Here is a 25,142-nt window from a genome sequence, read left to right on the forward strand (position 1 = left end):
TGGCCTTTTTGATTATATTTAAGTATTTGGAATTAGAGATTAAGAGAACAGGGGATGTGGGCAGGCCCTTTATAGTGAGAGAATCAGAAGAGGAAGCATTAAGTTGTGCTGTGCTTACTCAGTTGTGTCCGACTCTTTGTGACCCCATGGACTGTAGCCCACCAGGCTCCTCTGTCCATGGGATTCTCCAGGAAAGAATACTGGAGTGGGTTGCCATGCCCTGTTCCAGGGGATCTTCCCAACCTAGGGATCGAAGCTAGGTCTCTGCATTGTGGATGGATGCTTTACTGTCTGAGCCACCAGGGAAGCCCAAGAATACTGGAGTGGGTAGCGTATCCCTTTGCCAGGGGAACTTCCCAACCCAGGAATTGAACCAGGGTCTTCTGCATTGCAGGTGGATTCTTTACCAGCTGAGCAACCTGGGAAGCCCAAGCACTAAGTTAAGCAACAGCATTTCTACACTGTGGTCAGAAGGCTCTGCCCATTTGTCTGACACTGGAGTAATAACAACAGTGTGTGTATGTTCAGTCACTTAGTTGTGTCTGACTCTTTGGGTCCCCATGGACTGTAGCCCTTCAGGTTCCTCTGTCCATGGGGTTTTCCATGGCAAGAATACTGGAGTGGATTGCCATTTCCTCCTCCAGGGGATCTTCCCGACCCAGGGATCGAATTCGTGTCTCCTGCATTTCAGGCAGATACTTTACCAAGGCCCATGATAATAATAATAATAGCAATGACAATGACAGTAGACACTAACTTTTATCAAGCATTTAGCATGCTCCAAGCATAGTACTAAACTTGTATTTTAAAATTTATTTCTCACAGAATTCTCTGTGACAGGCAGTACTGTGGTCCCTGTATAGCTGGTGGAATGATGAAACCTTACTGAAGTTAAATATCTTGTTCAAGGTTATATAAATAGTACATATGGAGCTGGGATTAGGACTCAGTGATGTGGATTTTGAATCACTCTCACCTCTCCTAACAGTGTTTTTCTATCTGTAAAAGGAAGTTCTTGCCACTTCTAGACATATTCTATGAATTTATTTGATCAGTGTTTTAGCTTTGTTAGTATTGGGACAATTTTCAGTGATCCTAACACTCCTGGGTTGGATATCATCAAAAAGGCAAGAGGAAGGGAGCACAAGAGGAGTTTTAGCACTCTTCAGCAAGTGCTGCAAGACATCCTGCTTAAAGTCTATATGACGTCATAGTCTTTTCCAACAAACTCCAGACTGCTAAAACCTGCAGAAAACAGTAAAGGACTAACTGCTGCTGCTGCTAAGTCGCTTCAGTCGTGTCCGACTCTGTGCGACCCCAGAGACGGCAGCCCACCAGGCTCCCCCGTCCTTTGGATTCTCCAGGCAAGAACACTGGAGTAGGTTGCCATTTCCTTCTCCAATGCATGAAAGTGAAAAGTGAAAGTGAAGTCACTCAGTCGTGTCTAACTCCTAGCGACCCCATGGACTGCAGCCTACCAGGCTCCTCCATCCATGGGGTTTTCCAGGCAAGAGTAGTGGACAGATAAAATGAAGACTTTTAACAGATTTAAAGCTCATGGGATTTGTTACCTCAGATATCATATAGCTTCTACTAACATAAAACTTTCTTAAGGAATTAAATTAGGTACATTTATTAATATCCTAATGGAAGCAAGAGACACTGTTCTGGAGTCTACTTAATTTTTGTAGGTCCTCCTGCCCTCTGCCTTCCTTATTTTCACAGAGTTCTGGGGAACTTGGTCAGTCTGACCTAAGACATTAGGGGATGTGAAGAACGATGTACTTTTACTGCATGGGAAGAAAGATGTACTTTTACTGAATGAGAATATACATGTGTTTAGAGTCTCTTAACAGCAGCAGCAGCAACATACTGTCAGAACTTTTAATTATAGTACAAACTGTACTTATATGGATAAAGAAGCATACATGTAGATTTGCAAAGAGGAATAACTGGATTAGTTTCTCAGCAATACTTTGCAAATAACAGATCTTAAATATACATGTCAGTAAAATAAATAACAGTTGTTTGCTGTTTCTTTAATGATCATGTTGTAATATCAGTGGGATATTGTCATCCCGATTGTGAGAATTGCTAGCTACAAACTGTTGCATGTGTAGTAATATGGATCTGCACAAAATAAGTTTTAAAAATCACTAAATATACATAGAGGAGTAGCCAACTAAATAGCCCATGTATAATTTCTTTTCCTTTATTTTAAAAAGAATATTTATGGGATGCACATACCTTTTGTTGTTGTTGCACCATGCAGCTTGAATGATCTTAATTCCCAGACCAGGGGTTGAACCGGGGCCCCAGCAGTAAAAGTACCCAGTCCTAACCCCTGGACTGACAGGGAATTCCCTGGAAAGCATGTGCCTTGAGTTTTTATTTTTTGGTACTGTTCTCATTTCTCATAAAATTCACTAAAGGTCATTCATGAAATATAAATTAAATTATACCTTTAAGGTAATTTCAAGTATGTAAAAATATAAATCAAAATAAATCTTTTCTAAAACAACATATTTTAGTTTTGTAAATATGTCCATGGTTGCTATAATACATATTGATCTTCATTTGAAGTTTGGAAAGATAGCCCAGTTATTAAAAATTTATTAATCTGATGTACATTAATAAATTAAAGGAGGAAAAAATGATCATCTGAAAAAGCATTAAATAAAATTCAATATTGATCAACGATAAAAATACTGTTAGGAAAGTGGCAGGAAAAGAATATTTTTAATTTGATAAAAGTTAGCTTTCAAAAGTAAGCATATTGGTGAAGTTTTTAAAGCTTATCTATTAAAGTGAAGAAAAGTATAAGGAATTCCTCAGTCTTTGCTTCTTTTCACCTTTGTCCTGGATGTTCTCTCAAGAGAAATAAGAGGAGAAAGGGGTATTGTCATTTATTTGGTGAGGGGGAAGGATCAAAGAAGGATTACTGGAGGATGGAGGTGCGGAAGACACTGGGTTTCGGCTTCAAGTAATTATTGACCTTTTGGATACCTACCCCAGCAGCCTCCCCATTAATTCTTGTGTTTCCCTTCTGCTTCTTAAGCTCCTGCCCTCCCCACACCGAATACTCTACCCATCACCTGACCAGCAGTCCTGTTTATGGCTGGCTTCTCCTCTCAGCAGCTCAGGGAAACTCTGGGGGCCAAGAAGTGCCTCTTCCCAAGATACCATCCCTCTTGCTGGCTCCTGAGCCGCTCAGCACTGTGTACCTGCAGATCTGGCCTCTGTCCCTTCCATCGCTCATCCCTGTAAATTAATCTGTGACTCAGCAAAGACTTAGGATCAGAATCTGCTTCTTCTTTAAGCTTTGTCTTTAAAAACAGATGAACCTACAATTTATGTTTCTTTTATCCTGCTGGGGATGCCACTTGCTAGTATCTGGCATCTTTCCTGTGGCTCTAGTAGGAGGAAATTCTTCAGTGATGCTGTCTGCCTCAGATTCATCTAGGGAATGAGGTTAAATGTTTTTCACCAGTCTCTGGCTTGAGTCTCCATAACAGCTCTGTCTTGAAATGTTGTTTTGGTCTTGGTTTCCCTCATAATCCAAAAACCTGGTGAACACACACATTCTCTACTTAAAATGCATTTTGGGACATGTCGACTTTTTTCGTTTACCTCTATGTTTGGACAGGTATGGGCTTCCTATGTGGTGCAGTGGTAGAGAATCTGCTTGCCGATACAGGAGACACAAGAGATGCAGGTTCTATCGCTGGGTTGGGAAGATCCCCTGGAGGAGGAAATGGCAACCCCCTCCAGTATTCTTGCCTGGGAAATCCTACAGACAGAGGAGCCTGGCGGTCTGCAGTCCATGGGGTCTCAAAGAGTTGGAAACGACTGAGTGACTGAGCACACGCACACTGGACAGATTCACAAGGGTTGGGTATACCTTCTTCGTTTTGCCGCAGTCTTCCTCTGGCCTTTATTTATTCCTACATAAGAACCAAATGGATTATATATTTATTTCCTCCTTTGAAATTTATGCTTCTAAAGCATAAGGAGTTTTAACCAGGAAAATACTTTAAAGCCAGTGGGATGCTGAGTTAGCCAAGAAGACTAATGGAGAAGCTTCCTTTATTATTGGAAACTCAAAGCTGGTTATTTGACTATAAGATGCATCCTGCCTGCTTGTAGAAAGACTGGAGATGGTACACAACAAAGCAGGTGGGCAGAAAGGAGAGCAGGCGGTAGGCAGCAACTTATTGGCACCTTTGGCTTACAAAAACCCTGTAGTCCATACCCTGAGTGCTTGTCCTAGCACTTAGGAGAGGCCACCCTGTGATGCTGCTGCTGCTAAGTCGCTTCAGTCATGTCCGACTCTGTGCGACCCCATAGATGGCAGCCCACCAGGCTCCCCCATCCCTGGGATTCTCTAGGCAAGAATACTGGAGTGGGTTGCCATTTCCTTTGCCAAGTTATCTATAGAAGAGCAAACTTTTCCTTAGCTCAGAGTTCTCACATGTGTATTGCTGTATGTGCTTTGTATTCTGGCCTTTTTGGTAATTATTTTGCCTCTCTAAGCTATAGAAGTTGTACCCTAGAGCAAGGCTGTTCACGTGGAATTGAGCTATTACAACAAGAGTTAGTGGAATTATCCTCGTGCTCTAGGGAAGGGGAGGACAGTTGGAGTCCTAGTGTTGTTGGTCTGTCACGCTACTCTGTCCCTGACAGTATATCCCTGTGGCTCCTAAAATCAGGGACCAATCATTCTACTGGTAACAGTTGCAGATAACCATCTTTTTGAATGCGACCCTGAGCTCTGGGCTCCGAAAGGCATATATGAAGGGGTCGATGATGGCATTACACATGATCAACACACCATTCACCTGGAAGAGGGACATGTAGCAGGCACAGTAGGGGTCAGCTGGGCAGAATGTCATCAAGAGGACATGAAGGACAAAGGGTGCCCAACAGAAAATGAAGACCCCGAGCAGGACAGTCAGTGTGACGGCCCCTCTCACGTTGGCTTTGGGAAGGGAGGGGGTCCTCCTGGTGTGGGAGCGGGCCAGCAGGAACATGTGCACGTAGAGGCACAGGATGAAGGCCAGCATCAGCGGGAACAGCGCTGTGAAGGCGATCACTGTGGGGACGTGATGGGAGAAGGTCACGATGGTGATGCCACTGCCTGTGCAGCCTGCCCAGAGGACCGTCAGGATGACGAGGGCACGGTGTGGGGTCATGATGCGGTGGTACTGCAGAGCGTGGAAGATTGTGATGTAGCGGTCAGCGGCGATCACAGACAGGCTGCAGATGGAGCCAAGAAGGGAGAGGATGAACAGGGAGTCCACCACATCATCTGCTGTGCTTTCAAAACTGCCTCGAGGCTCGAGGTAACCCATGTTTCTGAACATGATCAGAACGTTTTCCAAAATCTTGTACAGGCTCCCCAGCATATCGGAAATAGCCAAGCTGCAGATGAAAAAGTACATGGGCGACTGAAGACTCTTATTCTTGGCCACAGCCAGAAGGACCATCAGGTTCTCCAAAACCCCGACAATGGATACTGTGAAAAATATCTCTTCTGGCAAAATCACAGCAGGACAGTCTGAGTTATTTCTTGCTGTACTGTTGATGTTTTCATACAGATTGAGAATGTGTTTCATCTTTCCTGTGTGCAGTTAAGACAAAAACGTTACTGGAACTTGACAGGAAACTTGATTGATTCTCCAGAATCTTTTCTTCTTTGTAGTTCTTGCTGAAGATCTGAGGTAAAAAAGTATAGGTAGGAATATTAGTTAGAAAATAGATCACAAAATAAAAACAAGCCATGATACCTTTGAGGAAGCTCTGTTGCCTCTGCAAAATACAATGGTGGAATATTTAAATAAAATAATTTATTGGACCCTCATCTTTTAAAAAATCCTTCCTAAATATATATTTTTAAAATTGAAGTATAGTTGACTTAGAATGTTGTGTCAGTTTCAGGTATACAGCAAAATGATTCAGTTATACATATGTGTGTATACATGTATTTTTTCAGATTCTTGAATGTAGTTCCCTGTGCTATACAGTAGATCTTTATTGTTTATTTTATGCATAGTAACATATAGCTGTTAATCCCAAACTCCTTTTATCCTTTCCTTTCTTTCCTCTTTGGTCACCATAAATTTGTTTTCTATGTCTGTGAGCCTGTTTCTGTTTTGTAAATAAGTTCTTGTGTTTCATTTTTTTTTTTTTAAGATTCCACATGTAAGTGATATATTTCTCTTTCTAACTTAGTTCACTTAGTATGACAGTCTCTATGTCCATCCATGTTGCTGCAAATGACATTATTTCATTCTTTTTAATGGCTGCATAATATTCTTTCTTTCTGTGTGTGTGTGTGTGTGTGTGTGTGTGTGTGTGTGTGTGTGTATAACACATATTTTGTATCCATTCATTCATCTATCGATGGACACTTAGGTTGCTTCCATGTCTTAGCAGTTGTAAATAGTCCTGCTATGAAGATTAGGGTGCATAGTTCTTTTTAAATGAGAGTTTTCATCTTTTCCAGATATATGCCCAGGAGTGGGACTGCTGGATCATATAGCAACTCTATTTTTAGTTTTCTAAGGAACCCCCAATTCCCACCAACAGTGTAGCAAATGATTGTGGCTGTAACAACAGTCACATGGGGTAACTGGCAGATGCCCTTTGCAAAAGAAAAGGGAACGTGGGCGACTGTAAAATGAGGTTTTTTTATACTGATTATTGTCTTTGGCCAGAAAATGTGAAGTCTAATTTTCATATTTTTGCAGGGCTCTGAGAGAAAGGAGAAGGCTTTTTCACTTGTGAAATTCCTGTTACGTGCCAACCAGCACTATGCCATGTGCTATGCGTGGCATCTCATTTTAATCCTCTTGTCAACAATACAGGTGGTCCTGTTGCCCCCAGTTTGCACCTAAGGAATTGGGGTGGAAAGGCCAAGATACTGAGAGTTAGGATTTAAATCAAGGTCTCTTTGGCTCCAAAGATGAATATCTGCTAAAATAAATCACTTATCTTAGTGCTTCTGTAAGTATTCACCTGATAAAGAAATTTTATTGGCTTTAGTAGAAATGAAAATAAAATAAGTTAAAAACCTGTGTATCTGACCAAGTCAGATATAACTGACCAAGTTGTTTTCCCAGATCTCTCTAGAAGATTATATTAAAGAAATTCAGAGGAGAGTGTGGCCCCACAATCCCCTCCTTTAGTTCAGGAGGGAGGCAGATGGCATGAGGCCTTGAGTAAAAGCGCTGCAGGCGTCCTGGAGACAGTCAGCAGCCCGCATCATACTCTCTGTGCTTTGGGGTTGTTGTATGGCTTCTGGGGAGAATGGCCGGGGAGGAGGGTAACAAGGCTTATTTTTCTGTTGAGTGAATGAGTGGTTTGTATCATGTGGCTTTTCCAGTTGATGGAGTTTTAAAATCCAGACTTCAGAAAGAGCCAGTGCGGAACTGAGGTCTGGGTTCCCAAATGACCCCCTCCTCTTGAGATTTTAGGAGTGGCTTCCCAAAAGTCACATCATTAACATAACAAGAGACAACTTGGTTGTTCTTCTCACTTAGAGAATTCCAGCGATCTTGTGAACTCTGTGCCAGACAAGAGGAGGCAGACCGCATATGTGCCTTCTTATAAATCATAATGCCACAGTGCCACAGGGCTCCTGCCTGCATCCCAGCTCAGTGAGGCCCTCTCCCCCCGTTTTCACTAGATGCATGTAACGTTTTGACTTCATTTTTGAATAGGTACTACTGTCATATATATTTATATGTGTGTATTTGTGTGTATGTAGAGATACACGGAAATATTAAAGAGTCTCCCTCCCATCCCGTCATCTTGTGTGTCCCGTTACTACTCCTCAAAGAAGTGGCCAGTATTCTTCTGGAGTTTCTTTATGCCCATAAAACAATAGGAGTGTGTACATCTTCTCCCAGTTGTTAGGGTTAAAGGGAGAGGCAGCAAGAGCAGCAAGGAAGTCTTCAGGCTGTGAGGCAGGCCCGACTACTGGGGCAAAGAAGAGGAAGAAAGGGGGACTGAGTAGGCAGTCTCTCACCACAGCACAGCTCTGGCAAGTTTTGAGCTGGTCAGTGGAGAGTCCTTGAGTCAGCTGCCAATTAGAGGAGTCCTAGCTCCTGCAGAAGTAGACTGAGCCCAGTCATGGACTGGGGGCAGCTGGTAGGAAAGATGCTGGGGATCCAGACACGGAGCACTGTGTTGCAGGGAGAAAGCCAATTCTGGCTTATGTTGGAAACTGTTTCTTTGACTTGCTTTTCATCGCTTTTATTATAATCATACTCAGTGGCTTGCCTGGAGGGCCCTGCCCCTCTGCTGGACTGTAAACTACATTGCCTTTGTTCAGTTTGTGGAGAGATAGTTTGTCCCTGCCCACCTGTGAAAAGAAGAGATTAACACATCCCTTCTAAAGACTGGCCACTCCCTTGGAGATGTTTTGCCAGACTGAAGACCCTTTCACTTTACTTCCCCATTGCATCTCCTTCTCTATTCTGCCTTTTGACTTTAGTTCCTCACTGCTTCTGATGTATCAAAGAACCTGACATCCAGACCCCAGTAAGATGCTTACTTTGAGGCACTAGCCTGTCATCTTCTCGGTCTGCCAGCTCCTCGATTAAATCTCTCCCTTGCCTCAACCCCTCGTCTCTCACATTCATTGGTCTATGGTGTGGCAAGCAGAGTGGGCTTGATCTCAGTAACACTGGGCACCAGTCAGCCCATTTCTGGCCAGCAGGATACCCCCTGCCCTGTGTGTTCAGTGGTTGGTATATTATACCTAGTGTTTTGTACCTTATTTCATCTTGGACACTTCGCACAAAGTAGATGGATCATTTTCTCATTCTTTCTGCTCCTCATTTTTCCATTTTTAAAAAAGCTGCCGCTAAGTCACTTCAGTCATGTCCGACTCTGTGCGACCCCATAGACGGCAGCCCACCAGGCTCCCATCCCTGGGATTCTCCAGGCAAGAATACTGGAGTGGGTTGCCATTTCCTTTTCCAATTTAAAAAAGCTACTACAAGGTATTCCATTGGATGGATATGTCCTGAGTTATTTCATCTGTGTTTTGATAGTCACTTGGGTTGTTTCAAACATTTTGCTGTATAAAGAATGCTGTAATGAATAATCATGTAAGATTTCATGTGCCTAGTGAGTTAGATAAGTTCACAGAAAAGGAATTGTTGAGTGAAAGTATATATGCATGTGAAAGTGTATATGCATCAGTATATGCACAGATACGGAGAATGCGATGGCACCCCACTCCAGTACTCTTGCCTGGAAAATCCCATGGACGGAGGAGCCTGGTAGGCTGCAGTCCATGGGGTCACGAAGAGTCGGACACGACTGCGCGACTTCACTTTCACTTTTCACTTTCATGCATTGGAGAAGGAAATGGCAACCCACTCCAGTGTTCGTACCTGGAGAATCCCAGGGATGGGGGAGCCTGGTGGGCTGCTGTCTATGGGGTCGCACAGAGTTGGACACGACTGAAGCAACTTAGCAGCAGCAGCAGCATGCACAGATAAGGTCAAACTGCCTTCCTGGAGGGTTGTACCAGTTTACATCCTTACCAGTGGTGCGCTGCCCCACCTAGCCTCCTTAATGAAGGAGGCTTATTGCCAGTGGAACAGCTGGTAGGTTTTGGCTTGGGCAGGCTCCCTACCGTTCCTGTGCTCTCAGGATGCTTGGGCCTTCTGGTCTTAGCTTCCTACTTCTGTCCCGGTGCCCACAAACACACCAGACGTACCTTCTCCTGATAATGTGGCTGAGAGAGACACCCACCATTTCCTCCTTGGGTACAGTTCAGTTCAGTAGCTGAGTCCTGTCTGATTCTTTGTGACCCTATGGACTGCAACACGCCAGGCCTCCCTGTCCATCACCAACTCCCAGAGCTTGCTCAAACTCATGTCCATTGAATTGGTGATGTCACCCAACCATCTCATCCTCTGTTGTCCCCTTCTCCTCCTGCCTTCAATCTTTCCCAGCCTCAGGGTCTTTTCCAATGAGTCAGTTGTTTCCATCAGGTGGCCAAAGTATTGGAGCTTTAGCTTCAGCATCGGTCCTTCCAATGAATATTCAGGACTGATTTCCTTTAGGATGGACTGCTTGGATCTCCTTGCAGTCCAAGGGACTCTCAAGAACACCACAGTTCAAACACTCAATTCTTCTTGGGTACAAACTGTCCTTATTTGTATTTCTATTTCTTGGTCTTAAAGTCAATAAGAAAAAGAGTAGAAAAACTGAGTAGTAAGACAAGCTAAAGATGACCCAGTAAAAAAAGAAGAGATAAAAAATTGGAAACAACAGTAAAATCTTAAAAACCAACATGTAGGCTAGGTTTTACATAAATTACAAGTAGCCAAAATGAGGGTGTGGTGTGGGAATGGGGCAGGGCGGAGGATGTAGGTTGGTCTGGGAGCTTCTGTCTCCCCAGGGGAAAGCTCAACAACCTTCCCTTCAGCCTGCACCCAACTCCGCTGAGCACTAGCAGTTCCTGGCAGAAGTCCGGGTAGCAGTCAGTAGGAGTATGTGTAACCAATCAGCTATCTTGCCATGGCAGTTCCCCAGTCACCTTGAGGAGCTGAGTGCCTGCCAGTTCATACCTTCAATCCCAGAAGTTTGACTTGAATAGGGCAGAGCACTTTGAAGGACTTCTTATAAAATTGAACAAGTGAACAAATTGAAAAGATCTGCTTATTGTGAGGGACTATGTAAGTGATGGAACTGTGCAGTCTGTGTGGCTGGGATCCCACTCCCCAGTGTCTCCCCCTGTATACACACGTCCACCATGGGCCCTTAGCTGGTGCTTTTAAGACACAAGGACTGTTAATTGCTGTGGACTGGTTTGTGAAGGGTTTGCCTGCTTTCTTATTTGCAACCTTCTGGAATTAATGTATTTGTATGATTGACAGATGGCTTGAAGGATGCATGTTGGGCTGTGGTGTGTGGGGTGGTGAGGAGTCTGAAGAGTGCTGAGATTGATACTAAAATCAGAGAAGCTTTCTCTCCCACTGTGCCATTGCTTCTTGTAGAATCACCTGAAGCACAGAGAACTTTCGATTTGAAATTGCTAGCTCTAGAACAACAGACTGGTTCCGCATTGGGAAAGGAGTACATCAAGGCTGTATATTGTCACCTTGCTTATTTAACTTATATGCAGAGTGCTGCTGCTGCTGCTAAGTCGCTTCAGTTGTGTCCGACTCTGTGCGACCCCATAGACGGCAGCCCACCAGGCTCCCCCGTCCCTGGGATTCTCCAGGCAAGAACACTGGAGTGGGTTGCCATTTCCTTTTCCAATGCATGAAAGTGAAAAGTGAAAGTGAAGTTGTTCAGTCGTGTCTGACTTCTAGCGGCCCCATGGACTGCAGCCCACCAGGCTCCTCCATCTATGGGATTTTCTAGGCAAGAGTACTGTAGTGGGTTGCCATTGCCTTTCATGTGAAATGCTGGGCTGGATGTAGCACAAGCTGGATCAAGATTGCAGGGAGATATAGCAAAAACCTCAGATATGCAGATGACACTATTCTTACAGCAGAAAGCGAAGATTAACCAAAGACCCTGTTGATGAAAGTGAAAGAGGAGAGTGAAAAAGCTGGCTTAAAACTCAACACTCAAAAAATGAAGATCATGGCATCTGGTCTCATCACTTCATGGCAAATAGATGTGGAAACAATGGAAAAAGTGAGACTTTATTTTCTTGGCTCCAAAATCACTGCAGATGGTGACTGCAGCTATTAAATTAAAAGACAAGTGGCCTGCGCCTTGGAAGAAAAGCTATGACCAACAGACAGTATATTAAAAAGCAGAGACATTATTTTGCCAACAAAGGTCTGTCTAGTCAAAGCTATGGTTTTTCCAGTAGTCATGTATGGATGTGAAAGTTGGACCATAAATAAAGCTGAGTGCCGAAGAATTGATGCTTTTGAACTGCGGTGTTGAAAAAGACTCTTGAGAATCCCATGGACTGCAAGGAGATCCAACCAGTCAATCCTAAAAGGAAATCAGTCCTGAATAATCACTGGAAGGACTGATGCTGAAGCTGAAGCTCTAATACTTTGGTCACCTGTTGTGAAGAGCTGACTCATTAGAAAAGACCCTGATGCTGGGAAAGATTGAAGGCAGGAGGAGAAGGGGATGACAGAGGATGAGATGGTTGGATGGCATCACCGACACAACGGACATGAGTTTGAGCAAGCTCTGGGAGTTGGTGATGGACAGGGAAGCCTGGTGTGCTGCAGTCCATGGGGTTGTAAAGAGTTGGACATGAACTGAACTTAACTGAACTCTGGAGCCTGATCAGTATTTAAAGGGAGCAGCAGAACTGAGTTGCTGAGGCAGAAGGGCCTTGGAGACACCTAAGCTTGTTAGGTGTGCTGCTGAGAATGTTTTCACTGAGTTTTTTTTTTTTTTTGGGGGGGTTGTTTTCCCCATCAATTGGTAAAAAAGGTTTTTGTATTATTTATCATAGCTTTTGCTTCCCCTTTCCCCTTTGAGGTAGCAATAATCTCACGTAGTCTCAACTGTCATTTGGCTGTCCTTACCATTTTTATTTACTTTGGAGTTTGATATAAACATGCTGTCTCACTGGCCAGGGGAAACTCAAATTACTAACAAAGTAGGAGATTTTGAGTTTTATATATACAGCTAAATGAGTATTGATTTTTTTCTCAAATTATATAATACAATGCAAATAAAGATTAAAAGACACAGTCACTGAAGTGGAAAGGCTGAACCTGTAGGATATTTAAGTCTGGTGCCTTGTTTAACTATATTCCACAGAAGTGGTTCACTTTTCTGGTGAGAGAGCTGGATATGTTCATAAGAGTACAGTTGACGATGCTCACTAGAAGGATTGCCTAGAAAGTGTTAAATCTGATCGTGACCAGGTGCTTCACCTCTGGAGGAGTTCAGGGTTTCGGTGATGATATATCTTTGTGTATTTATCTTTCTCTTTAAAACAATTTCTAATGTTCTTTGAAAATTTCCAATATTCTTGGAAGGGAAATCTGAGAAATAGTGGTGTGTGTGTGGGAGTGGCAGGGGGGACAAATGATATATTAAGATCAGACTAAGGTTTGATTTTAATTAGAGACAAATGACCTCCTTGGTTCTACTATAGAGTCCTATATCTGGTTTATCCTAAAAATATAAACATTTTGTGAAAGTTAATTTTGTTTTAGTCTAAGAGAAATAATCATCAAAGTCAAGAAAAAGCATCAAAGATATAGATGTCCTTAAACCTTATCCTCGGAGAAGGCAATGGCACCCCACTCCAGTACTCTTGCCTGGAAAATCCCATGGACGAAGGAGCCTAGTGGGCTGCAGTCCATGGGGTCGTGAAGAGTCGGACACGACTGAGCTTTCACTTTCACTTTACACTTTCATGCATTGGAGAAGGAAATGGCAGCCCACTCCAGTGTTCTTGCCTGGAGAATCCCAGGGACAGGGGAGCCTGGTAGGCTGCTGTCTCTGGGGTCGCACAGAGTCAGACACGACTGAAGCAACTTAGCAGCAGCAGCAGCAGCAGCAGCAAACCTTATCCTATTCAGTTCCTACACATGCACATGGGAACAAGACTCCTTAGTTCAGAGTTCCTGCATTAGGTTTGGGTCATACATGACATTATGTGCAAATAACCCAACCCAGAGCCATCATGCAGTGTGGGCTCCATCAAGGAGTTCTCATTGTCTACAGGATAAAATCCCATTATTAAGTCACTTGGCATGTCAGGCTATCTACACTGTGTTCCAGGCTAATGTTTTCTTGCCATATTCCCCAGTATTCTACATAGAATCCATATTCCAGCCAGCCCAGGTTTCCTATTGTCTCCAGGAAGTTTAGCACATTTTTGCCTTCCACATTTTTACTACTGTTTTCCTGCTAGAATTCCCCAATCTCTCCTCTGTCTAAATCCTGCTTTTGTTTTAGCCCCAAGTCAAGACCAAACATCTTGCGTGTCTCCATGCCATTGACCCATATGACCGCTCTGCTCTCATGTCCTGAAGCGTGGTTTGTTCTTGCATTTAGCGTGCGGTGCCCTCTGCCTGTGTGAAAGATCAGCTTCCGGTGTTTGTGTTATGTCTGCTGAGCAGCAGGTAACCCCTTGGCGGGGCTGGCAGGTTCTCCTTCCTCCTCTCTGATCCGCTCTAGTGACTCACTGAGATGTCCAGGAACTATTTTTGATGTGTTTGTTAGAATGTGAATGTCATCAATCGAATAATTAACCGTTTGTATTTCTGGAAAGATATGTTTGGGAGAGATATATAAAATGTGCAAGGAACAAGAGTTAGTGGTTTTATTTTTTCATTGGCAGACAAAATTTCAGTTAGAATTTGTGGGAAAATGAGCACTTCTGCTAAAGATTAATTTCTTGGTGTCTTTTTATTTGAAGTAGTGCCTGTAAAATGAGCAGCCTCGCTCTCTTAGAAAGGGCAAGGGATCCGCTTCCCTGGAGTCCAGGAACACGGCTTTATCTGCAGGAGCATGTGAAGGGCCAGAGTTCTCCTGGGCAGTAAAAGCAGGAAATAATGAGACCTTTGGTGCAGGACAGAAAGGAAGAGGCTTTTTCTTAGAAGGAGAAAGTGAGTAGCCTTTGTCAGTAGAAAGGAGTTGAAATCAGACCTCTTATTTGAATGTCAGGAAGGAAGAATTGCCTAACCTCTGAGAATGTCTGCTCTCAGTAAGGGAAAGAGACTCTGGACAGTCCTCTTGAAAGAGAGAAGTGAACATCAAATCCAGTTTTGTCCCAGAACTCCAAGGTGGCTAGTACCCTGGGGTGGCTGTGATGGGATTAAAAGTGCTGAGGACCATAGGTCATGGTCTGGCAGTCCCTTGAGGCAGGCTCTGCCCTGGTTGTGCCAGGAGCTATGCCCATCTGGGCCAGCTCCCCTGTGAACAGTGGAGCAGTTCCCAATGTCGGCACCAGGTGGCAGTGAGGAGTCCAGACAGCACTAGATGGACGCATGCCAGACTCCTGGCTCAGTTCTCGAGTCCGTAAACCCTGGGATTACAGAACATCCAGAGTAGGAGACAGCCCAGAGGAAGACACTGGCCTTTTCCCCCTACATAGCAGGTTTATGCTTGAATATATAATCCGAATATTAAGACATGTGACCGTTTCTACCATTACTTTGTTGCACAACCCATACTGGTTATATGAGGTTCATTTTAAGACATGACTTCTATGAGATACTCAGGATAAAAAGCACTGATCATTCTATTGAGTAAAACTTAGGAAATACACCCTGATCAAAAAGTGTAAGCCCCTCCCCCCAAAGGGAAAGTGAAGTCGCTCAGTCGTGTCCAACTCTTTGCGACCCCATGGATTGCAGCCTACCAGGCTCCTCCATAGGATTTTCCAGGCAAGAATACTGGAGTGGGGTGCCATCGCCTTCTCCCCCCAAAACAAACGAACAAACAAACAGAAATAGAGAGAAAAAGACAAAAAAAGTGTAAGCCCATTGTTATCATTGTAATTTCAGATCCCCTGGTTTCCATTTGGTGCAAATCAAAAGGTGGTCTGGTGAGGTGAGAAAGGCTTCTCCTGGAAACAGGTCAGTCCGTTTTCACTTGAGTACTTGGTACTCCTTTTCATACAGGAGAAGATACTGATATTGGGTTGGGGTGAAAGTTGGAGGGGAAAAAGAAATACATGGTTAAAGCAAACAGTTTTCTATTAACATTGGAGCCTAACTGACTAATGATACTTGAGACAAGTGAAAAGATGAAAAAAATAGTTAGAAATGAAGGTGTTTGGGGAGGCAGGTGGGAGGGGGGTTCAGGATGGGGGACATATGTAAACCCATGGCTGATTCATGTTAATGTATGACAAAAACCACTATAGTATTTTAAAGTAATTAGCCTCTAATTAAAATAAATAAATTAATAAAAAAAGAAATGAAGGTGTTGTGAAAAATCATAATCACAGCTGATTTATTTGTTTAAATAAATATAAGGTGTTCAAAATCTAGGTACTGACCCTTAATTAGAAAGTGTGTTATCACGAAAAAATCTAAGGATCCTAGTCACACACCCTAACCCAATAGAAGGTGACTGATAGAGTTCCACTGTGACACTCTGCCTTTAGGATCTGGCAACCTGACCAATCTGACTCAATGACTCTGAACATATTGTCAATGATAGGAACAAAGATGTACATACAATGATGCTCACAGTATATACACATTTTTCAGTGGAAAACTGAAAAACCATGTAAATAACTGGTGACCTTATAAATAATTATAAACCAATTATAACCATATAAATAATGGGTTAAATAAATTCTGGCAGGCCCATAAGGTAGACCCCTCTTCTATGGTAAAAATCATGGTTCAGTGTTGCAGAGTGTATATATATACGTATGTATGTATATATATACACACACACTGATGCAAAAGCATCGAAAAAATCGAAAAATCCCTGAAAAATGTTTCAGACTTTATTTGGGTGATGGAGCTTGGATATTCTTAAAAAAATAAGCCTTTTATTTTAGAACAATTTTGTATTCATGGAAAAGTTACAAAGATAGTATAGAGAGTTCCCATACACAGCGAACTCATTTTCCCATGTGAGGCCCCACATCAGACTTCCCAACCTGGGGATCCGGCAAAGGGACCAGGAATCCCCAGGGAATCTGACTCTGAAGGCCAGTGGGGTTTGATTACGGAACTTCCACAGGATTGGGGGAAACAGAGACTCCTGGAGGACACACACAAAACTTCATGTGCACCACAACCCGGGGGAAAAAAGCTCTGACCTCAGCGGACACTGAGCCAGACCTGCCTGGGAGTGTCTGAGGATCTTCTGTGGAATGTGTGCCAGCAGTGGCCTGATGTGAGGACAGGGGCACTGGCAACAGCAGTCCTGGGAGTCGTGTGTTGGCATAAGTCCTCTGGGAGGTCACCAGTAGCCCTACCATAGAGCCCTTAGACTTCAGGACTGGGTTGCCACAGGCCAAACTACTAACAGAGAAGGAGCACAGCCCTACCCATCAGCAGACAATTGGATTAAAAATTTACCCACCAGAGCAAGACCCAGTTTTCTCCACAGCCAGTCCCTCCCATTAGGGAGCTTGCACAAGCCTCTTATCCTCATCCTTCAGAGGGCAGACAGAAGAAGCAAGAACTACCATCCCACAGCCTCCAGACCAAAAAATCACAATCACAGAAAAACTAACCAAAATGATCACATGGATCACAGCCTTGTATAACTCAGTGAAGCTATGAGCCATACCACGCAGGGCCACCCAAGATGGGCTGGTCATCCATGGATACATGGATACTTATATTTTAGGTTATAATCTAGTATTATTTTACTTATTTTGTTGCTGATATCGTTCCTATTTCTTGCAGTTGGCACATGTCCTTTGAACATGCCCTCACCACTGTGATTTTTTGGAACAATTATTTATCTTTTGCACTACACAGAGTTCCCAGCTCACTTTTGTTATTTTGTGCCATCATCATGAAATGAGCCATTGTTCTGAGAGGATCACTGACTCCTTTTATTGGAAAATGGTGTTAAAAACCGAGATCTGAAGGGTAAAGTGTGTGTTGTTTCTTGCAGCCTGCTGCTTCTAAGCCCTTCCTACTCAGAGCAAGGAGACGTGTGTGTACACTATCCATATGTGCACACACCTCTGCAAATACTTCTCTCTCCACCCATGTCTATATGAAGATAAGCATGAGCTCACCCTGAAGTTTCCAGCTCCAGTCTGTTGCCATGTGGCTCCTTCCGGCCTCCTCTCCTTACTTATGTGTAACCTCCTGTTCCAATAGCGAAGAACCAGCTCCTGCCGTGTGCAGGGCATCTTTTAATTGTTGGGTCCAGGTGCACACTTGCAGGTGCACCACAGAAACACTTGCAGTGGTTTTCAGAATCAATAGCCCACATCCTTGTGGTGAACTGTGTCATCTAGAGAGCAGATTGTCTGTATCTTACCATTTTCACTCATTTTCAAGGTCACTTACATCAGCACCTTCCCCACACCCCATGCATTGAGATTTTTTCATGTATTTATGATGGTACAGTCAGATTCTTTGCTTACGTTGCATTCTGAGATGGTCTAACTTCCAAAATGATTTTTCAAAAAAATTTTGAAAACATAAGATTCATAATTTATGCCATAAATTTCTATAGGTTTTGACAAATGCATGGTGTCATATATTCACTATCATAGTATCTTACGGAATAGTTTTACTGTTCTGTGGTACAAAAATCCTCTTGTACTACATCTATTCACAGCCCTCAGTCCCTCTCCAAACCACTGGTAACATCTTATCTATTTACTGTCTTGTTTTCCTTTTCCTAGAACATCATATAATCAGAATCATACAGCAGCTGGCCTTTTCAGACTGGCTATGTCACTTAGTAATATGCATTTAAGTTTCACCCCTGTCTTTTTTAGGCTTGATAGCTAAAAGATAGTTCAAGGACTTCTTGGTTGTTTCCAGATTTTGGCAATTATGAATGAAGCTGCTATAAATATCCATGTGCAGGTATTTGGGATGAACGTGAGTTTTCAGCTCATTTGGGTAAATACCAAGGAGCCCAACTGTTGGATCATATGGAAAGAGTCTGTTTAGTTTTGTATCATACCAGCACAGTGTCTTCCAAAGTGATTGTACCATTTTGCATTCCCACTAGTGAGGAATGAGATGCTCCACAGCTTCACCACCTTTGGTATTGTCAGCATTTTGGATTTCAGCCATTTAATAAGTGTCTAATCTCATTGTCATTTTAGTTTTCATTTCTCTAATGATAAATAGTGATGAGTATTATTTTCTATGTTTATTTACCATATGTAGATTTCCTTTGGTGAGACATCTGTTCTTATCTTTTGTTCATTTTAAAATTCTTTGTTTTCTCACTGCTGAGTTTACTATTTCCTTGAAGATTTTGGGGAAAATAGTCATTTCCAATATGTATTTTGCAAGTATTTCTCCCAGCACCACCTGTTGTAAGATCTATCCTTTTCCCTTGGGTTGCCCCCACACTTTTGTTGGAATGAGTTGGTTTCGTTTGTGTGGGCCTGTTTATGGGCTCTCTATTTGTTTCAACTGATCTTTGTCTATTCTTTTGTCTTGATTTCTGTTGCCTTACAGCTTTACCTAGCTGTAAGGGATTTGTTGTCTACTGTTTGGAGAAGGCAATGGCAACCCACTCCAGTACTCTTGCCTGGAAAATCCCATGGACGGAGGAGCCTGGTAGGCTGCAGTCCATGGGGTCGCTAAGAGTCGGGCACGACTGAGCGACTTCACTTTCACTTTTCACTTTCATGCATTGGAGAAGGAAATGGCAACCCACTCCAGTGTTCTTGCCTGGAGAATCCCAGGGATGGGGGAGCCTGGTGGGCTGCTGTCTCTGGGGTCGCACAGAGTCGGACACGACTGAAGTGACTTAGTAGCAGCAGCAGTGTGGAGCTCAAAACATGTGATTAGCATTTTGAATTAATATTCTAACGTATAAAAGAGCAAACTCCCCAGTACATCAGCACTTCCTTAAAATTTGTACTTTAAAAGCAGTTTGATTTCGCCCAGCTTCTCTCACAATTGTCTCTATGATAAAGGTCAGAGAGAATGCAGGGTGAGAGAGGTTCTCCTTCAATGCTTCAGTTAAGTATGAGGGCAGGTTCTACTCCTGTGCCCTGCTCCAGGACCCATTTCATAGATAAGAAAACTGAGGTTCAGAGATGAACTTGCTCAAGGTCTTCCAGCCACTAAATCTTGCTCCAGGGCTCCACATGCATTGCTGGCACATTGGCAAGTGCATGTGGAGCCATGAGTGTAAACTGTCTTCTGAATTTTAGTATCATTTTAACATCAGCCACACTTTTTGAGATGACACTCATGCCCTTTACACACCTTATCTCTCAGCTGCCGGGGCCCCAGGGCCATCTGCCCCCACCCAACAGAGCCTCCTGGAAACCCTGCTCCTGAGCTGCCTTATCTGTGCTCCCACCGCCTGTTCTTACTCCCTGGCCTCAGACCCCAGCACAGACCTGCCCATGTTTGTACAATGTGGCCTTTAAGTGTGTAGGTGGGAAACATGCCTGGAAAACTAGTGAGATGAAGGTAGATTGGCTTTTTTCTTTACACTGAGCTGCCTGGGGTTGCCCAGAGGGGTGAGAGGGCGATGGTGTTGAAAGGGAACACCCCTACCCTCACACCAATCCCCAAAACCCAGGACACTGAAAAAGTCAGGGTGCTCCAAGATGTCCCCTCCACTCGCTGGAGGTGTCCTGCCCTCTCTGCTGGGGCCCCCCTTCTCTGTGTTCCCACAGAGAATAGCCCCAAGAGGGCTCTTCTTGAGGACTGAGTGTGACCTGCTGTCCCAGCCACAGTGGGCTAGTGGCCGCAGACTGGCTCCTCGGTGTGAGCAGCCCTTTCCAGTCAGTGCGTGAGGCTCATGACCAGTCCTCTGCCCATCCTGATCCTGGTCAAGGCCCAGCTCTCAGCGTCACCTCGCATCACTCTTTTGGTTTTTCCCCCCTTGGCTTTGCATGTGTGCCTATGTGTGTACAGGAATATGTGTGTGTATACATGTGTGTGTGTGCATGTACATGTGTGCGTAAGTGTGTGTGTTTAGGAGGAGGATGAATAGTAGGATTATCTCAAGGCAGTTTACGGAAATAAAAATAGGACGACTCGCTGTTTTTATAAAAAGACTGGGCCATCCTTTCTGGAGAATTCTTTTCCCCCGTGACGGAGCCAACTGAGCAAAGAGTCTCAAGTCTGTAGTGGGTGCATGGCTCTCCAAGTGATTAGGGCTTTGGAGGAGAATGGGATCAGGAATGTGCTTTTAACTCTCGTTTATCCTACACCCTATATTTTTGCCAAGGAAGGCAGAGGACCATTGAACTAACAGATGGGAAAGGCAGAGTGTTAATTGCCCCCGATCACAAAAAGTCCACATGTGAATGTCGATGGCAGAGATGCTTAGGTGCTAGTGCCAGAGTGAAAACAGAAGGTTAATCAGGTAAAAGGGTGACTCTCCAGGGGTAGAAGAAGCATGACTTTTCCCACTCATAATCCCATTAGGAAAACCTGCCTGTCGTCCTTGACTAGAGCTCGATGATGATTTAAAACTAAGACTTTAGAATAAATTCATCAGGAGGGAAATTGGATTTAGTTTGATACACACATTTGTTGTTACAGTTTAATTAGAAAATAATGTACTCCACATGAGGATGAAAGACCATAATTCGAAAGATGAGCTACTAGGAATTCTGAATATAATCTTTTCTCAAGGTTTTTCCCTAACTGCTCTATTTATGAGTCCAAAGCACTCAAGAACCTGAGAAATTAGTAAAAAATGTACTTACCTTCTGCTCTGAAGCAGGAACTTTCTGGCCGAGATGACTGAGACTAAATGAGATTTGAAAGAAAAGCGAGAGCAGGGCCTTGGGCTGGGAGGTGCGGAACAAATGCATCACTGGAGGGACAGTTGTTTGTTATCATAACCTTGGATAAATGTCATTCGAAAGGCACTGCATACTTCTGGTAATGTGAAGTTGGGAGAAATGGAAAGAAACGGTTAGATTTAGACACAATTTCCATGGGCTTAGCTGGATAAGGGTGCTTCCAATGTTCACGACAAGGTTTATGGCAGACTGCAGAACTGTGACCTTGCTCATTTTTAACGTCATTTTTGGTTAGTTTTCAACCAAGGAATTCAGTAAAGTTGGATTTTGAGGAAATGGTTTTGGAAGAATTTGTTTTAAAATCTTCATCAAACTACTCAAGACATCTTGCAAATACTTACCTTGTTAATCTCATTAAGAAGAGGGGAAGTAACCCATCATCTGAGTTTCACAAGATTGAACAGTGAGCCGGGCTGTGTGCCCAAGGCCCGCGGAGCATGGGCCACCACAAGAAGAAAACCTCGTGTGCTGCCAATTCTGTCATTAAGCTTCACAGAAGCCACAGTCCAGAGCCCATTATTCTCAGCAAAACTGTTTAATTTTAGATACAATGTTGTTGGCTTTCTGTTTGCCAGTGCCTCCAAGGGAAGACTACTGTTGCTCCCAGGGGCTGTGGACCTGAGTGTTTAAATGCAGCGTGGGTGGGGCCAAGTCTGGGTGGACCTGGGGCTTTGGGGCTGAGTCCAAATTAGTGGCCGTTTCTGAAAATATCAGCTCTAGCTTCAAGCTGAACAGTGTCCCCACATGGGTGGTCTGGGGAAGACTGAGGACAGAGGACCGAGTTTGATTTCCCAACTGGGGAAACATTTTTATAAACTGCCTTTCCTCTTCTGTCCCTGAGGCGAAGCATGTTCTCCTGAGTGCTGCCAGCACCAGGGTCACTCCAGTCCAGTCTAGGCGTGTTTATGGACAGTCGTGGGCCCCACGATAGACCCTGGGGCCCACAGGAGGCTGTTCTGAGGGCCTCTTTCCCACCAGAGCCACACAGTTGAACAGTATGTAAAAGCAGGGCAGCGTGTCCAAAACCATCTAAGAAGAGACACCTGTCCTCAACCCTCAGACCTGCAGTTTCACGGAAAGATCTGATGAGCTAGTTGGGAAAGCTGGGGGCCTGCCAGCTGTCTCCCCACCTTCTCTTCTGCAAGGAGCCCTCCACTCTCCCACCCCTCACGCTCCTCTCCTGAACTCTTCTGGCATTCCCACATCCCTCCCAGATTCCGGAACTTCCCTGAGACAGGGAGACACCCAGGGTCTTGGAAGGGAATCTCTGTCAAATGAGCTGAGTGAAAGGACCGTTTACAGTGTGTGTAGTAAACCGTGGGGAAGCACAGGGCCTGGCAACAGGCACGCCTGCTGCAGCCCCAGGTCTGAGGGCTGAGCAGAGGGCGAGGTGACCCCACCCCCAGAAGGTGACCCCACGGGAGGAGCTGGGAGCGCACCCGTCCTCCACCTTCCTCCCTGATCTGCTCCGTGGGAAACGAGCAGGGCGGTTTGCAGAGGGGTCAGATGTGTGCCTTCGGCCAGACAGGCTGGCCTCCCAGCACTGCTGCTGCATCTCAGCCCGGTCTGGGGGCTCACTTGTCTTTTTCGGTGCCACTTTCACTCAGTGTGTCTGCCTCTCTCGCTTTCATCACACAGCAGGAGGCGGTTCTGTAGCAAGAATGCACTGCAGTCCTATAGCTTAACATCACAGAGGTCACCTGAGAGGTCTGCAGCTGGGGCCAGGGCGCTTTCTGCTCCTGAAGGACGTTTGGGGAGTGTTCATGCTTGAGCCACACAGCCTCCCAGGGTGCTCCCTTTGCACGTGTCTGAAATGCTTCTCTTAGTGCTACCTGTATTTGCCTGAGAGAAACAATTCCTACCAGAAAACACAGCCTACCTGTGCTATTCTTTACACTGAAGAACAATACGGTTTCCCAAACTTAAGGACACAGGGAACTACTAGGGAAAGCCTGGCTCTGGCGTGGGCATCTGTTAGTTGCTTTCAGTTTTGGCTTTTACCCCAAAAAGGGAAATGTAGGTTTTGGCTTTGCTTAACCCCATGGACGGAGGAGGCTGGTGGGCTGCAGTCCATGGTGTCTCTAAGAGTCAGACACGACTGAGCCACTTCACTTTCACTTTTCACTTTCATGCATTGGAGAAGAAAATGGCAACCCACTCCAGTGTTCTTGCCTGGAGAATCCCGGGGATGGCGGAGCCTGGTGGGCTGCCCCATGGGGTCGCACAGAGTTGGGCACGACTGAAGCAACTTAGCAGCAGCAGCAGAGCAAGTCCATGTGCTCAGGGCCAGTCACTATGGCTTTTAATAAAAAACCTCCCACAGATCCCAGGCCTCAGAGCTGGAAGGGGACCCAGAGGCCCTTTAGTTTAGAAAGGTTGATTTGCAGATAAGGAAACCAAGGCCAGGGGGAGGTGAAATGCTCTTCCAGAGTCCTTTGGTTAGGCCTCTGTCTTTCGTACCTAACACGTGTTTGATCAGAGGCCCAAATGTAAAATATCAAATAATATCAACTACTAAAAGTAAACTATACAGCTACCATTCCGCAATGCTGTTTGGAGGTCTGGCTCCTTCCAGACCCAGTTCCTGCTGGGGTTTTGTAACCCCTGTTCCCAGGGCTGCTGCCAGCCTCCGAGGGCTCCGAGCTGCTGCCCCCGGCATCTCACCTTTGCCTCAGCCTGTCGGTCAGGCCTGAGCCAAACTCTCCTGCTCTGCCAGGAGCAGAAGGCGCACAGAGAGGCCTCACCCCACCAGCACAAGGCTCCTGTTTCAGGACACAAAGCTTGGGAAGAGCAGAATGAAAGCAGGAAAGCTCAGTTCATCAGCCAAGCTGCACTGTTTACTTACTCGTTTGTTGAGAGCCTCCTATATGTACCTGGCAGTGTTGCTGGTGCCGGCAGTTCACGATGAATACACACAGTGGCCCCCTTCGTGGAGTTTCTGCTCCAGGGCTGGTTGTCTTTACCCGGAAGACTCCGCTGTCTCTCCCTCCTGCCTGACACCACTTGGGGTGGGAGTGGCCCTCAGGGTATACTCCTTTATGTTACACTCTCTGCAGCTGGACCCGTGGCCTCCTACGTTTCTTTTATTTTCGGTGAGTCAGAGAAAAATAGACAATCTCCTTGAACAACTAATAAAAATCTGCCTAAGAAAACCCCTCTGCTTGGTTCTGTCAAGCATGACCTGGAAATGTGTCCAGGATTCGGGGATCTGGCCACCTGAGTCTCCCAATCCCTCTAGTTGGTCCTGAAGCTTCAAGAACCTCAGCTGTAGAGCTGCTTAATCCCACCTGTCTCCTCCATGTGCCCCTCCCAGGCCTGGGCTTCTCATTAAGTAACCAAGGGAACCACTGAAGTGCTTCCCAGAGAAGAAAAATTACTCTCAGCAAGTGCAAGGGAGAAAAAAGAAAGAAATTGTAAAATTTCTTACTTTTAGAAACATGCTGTTCGTGTATTTTTGAAAATGGCTATCAAGGTAGATATCAAATTGCATAGTATTTAGACATTCCTGAATATAAGTGATGGGGCTTCCCAGGTGGCACTAGTGGTAAAGAATCCACCTGCTAATGCAGGATATGCAAGAGACATGGGTTCAGCCCCTGGGTTGGGAAGATCCCACGGCAGAGGGCATGGCAACCCACTCTAGTATTCTTGCCTAGAGAATCCCATAAGTAATATAATCATTTTTAAATGACAAAGGAGCCTGGCGGGCTATAGTCCATAGGATTACGAAGAATTG

At 44.6% G+C, this 25,142-nt stretch overlaps 1 protein-coding gene across 1 annotated transcript; it reads right to left on the reverse strand.

Annotated features, from left to right (window-relative positions):
- Window positions 1-1,870: 1,870 nt before the first annotated feature.
- On the reverse strand, window positions 1,871-24,576 carry MC2R (melanocortin 2 receptor). The gene is made up of 3 exons (XM_086373341.1): window positions 24,252-24,576; window positions 21,308-21,482; window positions 1,871-5,715 (listed from the first exon to the last, which is right to left on the reverse strand). Exon 3 carries the CDS (start codon window positions 5,613-5,615, stop codon window positions 4,722-4,724), a length of 894 nt encoding a protein of 297 aa, XP_086229467.1. The 5' UTR covers window positions 5,616-5,715; window positions 21,308-21,482; window positions 24,252-24,576; the 3' UTR covers window positions 1,871-4,721.
- Window positions 24,577-25,142: the final 566 nt, after the last annotated feature.

This window comes from Bos grunniens, chromosome 24 (assembly GCF_055505025.1).
Source record: "Bos grunniens cultivar Pamir isolate PY7600 chromosome 24, Bosgru_T2T1.0, whole genome shotgun sequence".
NCBI classification, from domain to species: Eukaryota; Metazoa; Chordata; class Mammalia; order Artiodactyla; family Bovidae; genus Bos; species Bos grunniens.

What these genes read in the sequence shown, in the direction of transcription:
- MC2R (XM_086373341.1), bottom strand. Translation starts at nt 5,615, where the DNA reads ATGAAACACATTCTCAATCTGTATGAAAACATCAACAGTACAGCAAGA.